The 6,881-nt window shown below is 46.2% G+C and overlaps 1 protein-coding gene across 1 annotated transcript; it reads right to left on the bottom strand.

Moving 5' to 3' along the window:
* Positions 1-224: 224 nt before the first annotated feature.
* Positions 225-6,627, bottom strand: LOC105188975 (uncharacterized). The gene is made up of 5 exons (XM_011150743.3): positions 6,392-6,627; positions 1,387-1,573; positions 1,098-1,255; positions 890-1,009; positions 225-742 (listed from the first exon to the last, which is right to left on the bottom strand). The coding sequence occupies exons 1-5, from the start codon at positions 6,409-6,411 to the stop codon at positions 565-567; spliced, it is 663 nt and encodes a 220-aa protein (XP_011149045.1). The 5' UTR covers positions 6,412-6,627; the 3' UTR covers positions 225-564.
* Positions 6,628-6,881: the final 254 nt, after the last annotated feature.

The following is a 6,881-nucleotide window of genomic DNA, read 5'->3' as shown; positions in this document are numbered from 1 at the left end:
TTAATTGTCACATTAATTTACATTTATACATTAAGTGATTTAGGTATTTGACGGGCGGCAGTACTTTGCTATGTACACATCACTTTTTTATCGATCTCTTCGATCGGCGCGCGCGTCTGACGAAGACTCGGCAACGAAGGGAAAAACGACACGACTATTTCGTTCCTTCTGATTAACACCTCTTATGACAATCGTTACAATCACTTGGTTACAATTACCTCTTGATATATATTTTTATAACACGCGAACGAAGCTGCCGTTCTTCGAGGAAAGACGAGATGCCTCGGTATGACTCGTGCCAGAGGTACATCACGATCCTTTGTTTAACGTTAATTGTGTATTATCGGAAGTCTCGATACGCGCGGAAATTGAGACTTTGATCCGCGCCGAGAACTCGACGATGTCGTTTGAAGAAGACTTTTGATGCTTTACAGTGAGAAAGAAAAAGAGAAGAAAGAGACGACGGTTTCTGGCCGCAGGTAAAGTGTCGTGCATTCCAACAATTTGTGTTTCTAAGAAGTCAACGAGAGTTTGGGCAAATCTCATTACGGCTTAGTGATCAACTTATGATCGACCACCTCTGCGGTAAGAGTTGCTTTTGGGTTTCACTTGAATTTCCTCCCGTTGGGTCTCTTCGACCTCCTCCTGAACAGTCTTACTTCCTCTTCCTCCGAACCTGCCCCGTCCTGACGATCTAGCCTCGCCACCTGTGCTGGCCTTGGCACGGTTGTTTGTGGTAGCTCTGAAACGCAATTATTGCTAGTCAGCAGCGGTTTACCGAGAGAACTCGAGTATAAAAAAGTAATCGACCTTTACTGTTAGAGCAAACATGCGTTACAGTGTCTCGAGTGGTTTATAAAATTCAACAGGAATATGAATATTGCATTACTTTGACTTAGCTGTGGTGTATTCTACTGCGGAATGCGTAGCGGCGGTTTCTCGTGGATGACTACTGGGTCCGGTCTGGGCTCTTCTCCTCTTCAAGGCAGCCAGAAGATCCTCGTTTGATCTAAATTATATTGCAATCGCGCACTTTTTGTCATTTCTTCTAAAAAATACTCGATGTAAAGCGGCAATTTTATGAATTCTATGGATACCTGAAGGGCCGGACGCCACCGTTCCGAAGTTTCTTCGCAGCTTCGGTCGTAGTCGTAGGAGCTTCGTGTTCTTCGCTCTCTTCAAGCACGTCTTCGTCTTCGACTATGTCTTCTTCGGCCGCTTGTTCCGGCACCGGCTTCGACGTCGTCGACTGAGCCTACGGAAATTGTTTCATAAATTTTGTTCTCCAGATACATAAGAGAAAAAGAGTCGGATTTTCAACAACGATAAAATCTTTTACGAGCGCGTCACGTGAAGAATTAGCGCGAAAAAGAAAGTTCAACTCACCGCTGGCGCTCTTTTCTTTCCTACATTTGCTACATTGACACGTCCTCTCGAGGAAAGAAGGCCTCCCAGCCGACCACCTGCTGGCTTCGTTGGCGCCGGCGTCACCGGCGCTGCTGCCGCCTCTTCCTCGTAATCATATTCTTCTTCGGCTGATCTGCTGACGGCTATTATACAGAGGGCTAATATTCTGCAAACAACACGTTACGCACATTGCAATCTTCATGTATTATGTTCTTGCGACTCGCTTCACCATTCGCAGAATATAATAATTATTTTACGATCGCTATGTGCGAACCTGTTTCCACAGAATCATCTTCAAGTGACAGCTCTAAAGGATAATACGCGGCGAAAATAACATTTTCTCAAGGAATTTGCGAAATAACATTATCGTCAGAGAAAAATATGCAATTTGCGAATTTTGTTGTGCACGAAATTCCAAAATAGCGCGGGCAACGAAATAACTTAACGGTGTTTATATAATGTGACGTAACGGTTACAGTAAATTGCTGTTTTCGTTTACATTTTGCATTGCTTACGGACTACGGCATTGCAGGGATTACGGAAGAACCGTGCGGTTTGACCAGACGAGCGACAGCTGCGGGTTACAGCACACGTATGCAGAGCACGTACTGAGAGATTAGAAAATGATTTTCCTGGCCGAGAAAGAGGAAGGCGACAAGCTGAAGGATCGCATGGAAACCACCGAGAATCTGTGCCTTCGCTCACGGGCGTACTCACGCTCGAAAAAAAAAAGAACGTAATTTAAGTTACGGCGTAACGCCGTCGCGAAACAAGTTTACGGCGGCTAAATTGACAGGTTGCACTTAGGAAACAGCGGAATACGCAAGTCAGACTATTTGAAAACTTGGAAGCTGACTACATGAATACATGATTGTGTCGCTTGAGAAATTTAAGAGCAACAGACATTTCTCTTGTAAATTATGTGCTTCTAACGTCACGTCCTGCATAAATCACCTGTTTGCGTTCTATTGTCATTGAAAAACTCTTCTCTTGTTAGCACAGCACAAATAACATAGTGAAGATAGATCTAGATATGAATGTAAGGAGACACAGAGTATGTTGTTATAATGTAAAGTATGATTGAAATATAATACAACTGATGGTTTGCGGACTAATTTGATTTACCCCACATCGAGCCACGGCGCCAATTTAAGCCCGAAAAGAAATTCTTTTCGTTTCAATTCGTATCGAAAGTAAAATTTATATCAATGGTCTCTCTGATCCTCTCTCTCTCTCTCTCTGTAGCTTCGTAGCTTTGCTTCCCCTTAAAGAGGATTATTTATCTCTGTTTGGATTCGCGTCCTTGCGTTTCTCGCGGGGGAGTGGAGGAGTCGGGCCGAAAGTTTCTTTTCCGTGGCGGTGGCTCGCGGATCTCGCGCAGGACGCGCGCAGGACGGTGCCCGGTGCCGCAACTTTCGCCAGGATCGAAAAAGGAATCCGAGGACGAGAGATCCTACTCGTGACGTGCGCTGCAGCGATTATTGCGCACGCTCGACTCGGCTCGGCTCGGCGTGCTCGCTCGTTGCCGCTCGCGCGCTCGTTCGCGTTCGCGTTCGCGTTCGCGTTCGCTCGTGGTAGATCCGCGTACACCAGGTGGATTTTGACCTGTGACATTCACGTACACGGGACTCACTTTCTCTGCTCGGCTCTCGTGCAACTCGCGCGCCGCGACGCTCGGGATTGGCTGCGCCGTTACGACGGGACATTCATACGTGAGGCGGCTCACAAATGTCAAGAAAACCAGCCGAACTCGGGGCCCCGGGTGTGCCGAGGGAAAGAAAGGGGGAGAAATTTCGAGGGATCCGCAGGGGACGCCGGGTCGGTCGGGCGATCTCGATCGATAGATCGCCGCGGGAATACCCGGCGCCGGGCGATTACGAAAAGAATCGCGAATTCGGTGCCTCTCTCGCGAAACGAGAACGACCATGACGTTCCGTCATACTTGGAACTTGTCGAATGACATTGATTATTTTTGTGTTACTGAACACTTCGTTGCTGTGTGTTTTATGTCGGTGGATTTAAATATATACAAATAACGACAAACCGGCTTCTAAATAAATAAATAAATAAATAAATATATATATATATATGCTCCGAAATACCTAAATGTAATTATTCCAACATTCTACATAAATAAGAACGAGACAGAAGCAGCGCGAATCAAATTTTTTTTTTTAGAAATTTACTTGCGGTTAGAGTTTCATGAAGTTTTTTGCGACTTTTACATACGGCGCCGGAAGCTTATGCTTGAGCAGCAAGGTCGATTCGCACTCGAGATTAATTCACTCCTTTTACCTGCGCTTTCATTAACGCATCGTCGGTGCGCGCTATTAGATCGCTATTAGCGCACGTGGCATGCGCGTAATGGCCCGTTCCGCTGTTGAGAAAAATGTACACGCAAGTTGTACGCGAAGAGACTTCGAATTTGTAATTTTTTCTTTCGCAAGATGTTTACACGTTGCTCGTATTCCGTAGCCATGCATTGATACGAAATAATTAGATGGCTTGAGGACGGGGATCGTCGGCGTCGTTATCGTTATCCACAATTTTCAATAGATTCAATGTTACTTCGAAATATATTACACAGCAGGTGTCTGAATTTGCTCCGCGAGAATTCGTGAAAAGATGCTCCGATGCATCTCTCTTTTGGGCTGTGTACGTGTGTGCGGACGCGCGTGTATTCCCAAGTCACCGTAATTAATTTAGAAATCCTAGTGGAAAGTTAAAATGAAACGCGAAGGAAGCGGCGTACGCGCGATTGATTTGCTCATTTGTGGAATTCGCGACGTACCTCTTCTTTCATCGGCGAACCGGTTCACCGGTAAATGAGAATAGTCACCAAACTTAATCAATAAGCGTAATCCTGGCCGGCCGCCGGGCTACGAGACGGCCCGATTGAGGACTACAGTTTCGCGTTAGCATTCATTCGCAATAATTTTGATCCACTATTCGCCAACGAGGTAATTCATCGTCCGCTCTCGACTACGTCGTGACGCGAGATCATTGAACTTGCTGGATCTTCGCCTTGGAAGGAAACGATTACGTTCACATTAATCTGCCCGCAGGATGTTATTAGCTACCTGCGCAGGTTCATTAGAAATCTTTTTCCTCGTCTTTGTGCCTTTCATCTCTTTTCTTTTTCTCCCATTCTTTTTATTTTTTTGCTTCTTTATACAAGGACATATTCCTTAGACGTAGATCTTCCTCCCCTTCCGAGTTCTACTTGCGTCTAATTTCCTCCCTTTTCTCTATCCTTCTCTTCTTCCTCCAACAAAATTTCATTATTTTTTCTTTCTCCTTTCCTCTGAATTTTTTTCTACTATTTTTATTCCTCCCTCGATCGTTTTCTCTTTATTCCTTTCCACCTTCTCGCTTATTTAATTATAATTCTGCATGATAAATTTGATGTAATTTTATTGCGCGCTTAAGGAGGCTCGCCTCGACACGAATAAATGCCTCTTCTTTTTCATTCTCTGCCGGTTTACGATAGGAGGTTTACGAAGACACTTCATAACGCACATCTCGTTAGAATAATGTCAAGGAGAAGCAACGGCAATGCCCGCGCTGTTTATACGAATTTCTCGTTTGTCAAGAAAAAGCGTGCTAATCGATTTCAATAATAATCGCCGTTATGCGCTCTCGCTCTCTCGCCGCGACTTTTCTAATCGATTTCCTGGTCAGGACCAGGAAAGGATAGCTCGAGCAGTCACTGCGGCCGTTTGCATAACGCGCCTCTCTGCATTCCGTGATTGATAAATACTTTGCTCATAACTGCGTTCGCGAATCGAATATGACCGAATCTGATCGAAATTACCGTAGAACGCGGGCGTAACGTGAAGTAATCAATGGGCGACGCTTTAATAAAACGCGACGATTGAATAACCTGTTGAAAAGTCGGTGCACGTGTTTGACGACTTGCTACGTGCATACATTATCTTCTATGTGCTCAGGAACATTATCTTAAACAATTCGGCGCATATATATTGGTCATTAGCCACCGGCTAAATCGATCGGCGTTGTCGCGATCGAAAGTTATCGGCGGCGGCGGCGGCGATTTCCGCAGGTGTTGGGTGATTTTGATTGCAGGCAACGAATGACAGATACCGAAGCCTGAAAACGACGCATAGGCAGAGTAGATACACCTTTCGATCGCGAATGTACTATCGGCCTTGGAGTAACTCCGACTTAGCCAGCAAAGGCGATCTGTGGATAATCTGCGCGATCGCAATTGACCGGAGTAACAATGCACGCGAGTAAACGATCGTACCGTTAAGCGCCGTACCGTTAAACGTCACTAATTTTTTTTTCTTCTGCGGTTGTTTCTTGTTAACATCGTGCTCTTTCGATATTCTTAACCATTGGAGAGCGCGTAATGAACAGCTGAACAATATGTTACGTTCAAATGTACCGTTTCATGCGACGGCTGCGATGAAAGCATTTATATAAGTAGATTTTCCATTCTTCCCAGGTATAATCGCCTGATAATTATAATAATAAAAAATTAGACAAGAGCTCGCCAGACGTCTTTTGTATCTCTCTAAACATCCGAACAGATCGCTCTCTCCCGAGTGCTTTCCCATATAACATTACCCTGTATTTACGACGAAGCTCGCGTGGAAATGAATGAAGCGGTAAGACAGCCTCCTCGGTATTTATGGAAAAAGGAACGAGAAGCGACAATTCGAGCGTATCAGTAGAGCGAGTCATGTACAGGATACGATAATCACCCGGGGATCACTGTCAAGAAGTCCGCTGAATTCTAGAGGAAGAAGTCACTCGCTGAATTCTAATTCTACCCACGCGGCTCATGAAGAGCTGATCTCAAAGGGGAGAAACGTCGCCAGAAAAGAGGGAAAGAGATCGAGGAGAGCTCAACGCGTGAGCGAGACGAGTTCGGAGGTTTATAAGGACCGCTTTGGCAGCGCCGTGGTCTAAAAGTGGACCTTGCGGATCACAGACTGCCGCGACTCGTGCGGTTACTCACGTGAACAACGTAAGTTTCATGATGCCGACGGCCCGTGGATTCTGGCTGGCCCTGCGGATGTCGTGCCCTTCTGCGGCTGCGACGTGTGGAAAGCACCGATCTGTGGCCGACTGTTAACCACTGGGCGCGAGGCCGCGGCGAGGAATGGATATCAGGCGGCGACGGTGGCAGGAACCGTAAGAAAGCACACCACTGCAATCGCGGAGGCTGTGTACTTTGGAGTGCCGAGTCGAGTTTCCCCTTCTCTCTATATATATGGCACTCTCACTCTACCAGCAACCACCTGTGCACGAGCCGTCGGCGATAGCGTACGTGTGACTCCGATATATCCTTAATGATACGCGCACACTCACCCTCCGCTCGCAATACTGTCGCGAATGCGCGGACTTACGCCCGGCTTACGCCAAGCCGGCGGGGAGGCGAATCAAGCTGCGAGTTACCTGCTTACGCGTTTTTTCCGCCGCCATAGGATCTATTAATAGTAATTAAG

This window comes from Harpegnathos saltator, unplaced genomic scaffold (assembly GCF_003227715.2).
Source record: "Harpegnathos saltator strain DR-91 unplaced genomic scaffold, Hsal_v8.6 scaffold224, whole genome shotgun sequence".
Classification (NCBI taxonomy): Eukaryota; Metazoa; Arthropoda; class Insecta; order Hymenoptera; family Formicidae; genus Harpegnathos; species Harpegnathos saltator.
The sequence above is the reverse complement of the archived record's forward strand: the minus strand, read 5'-3'. Positions and strand labels throughout refer to the sequence as shown.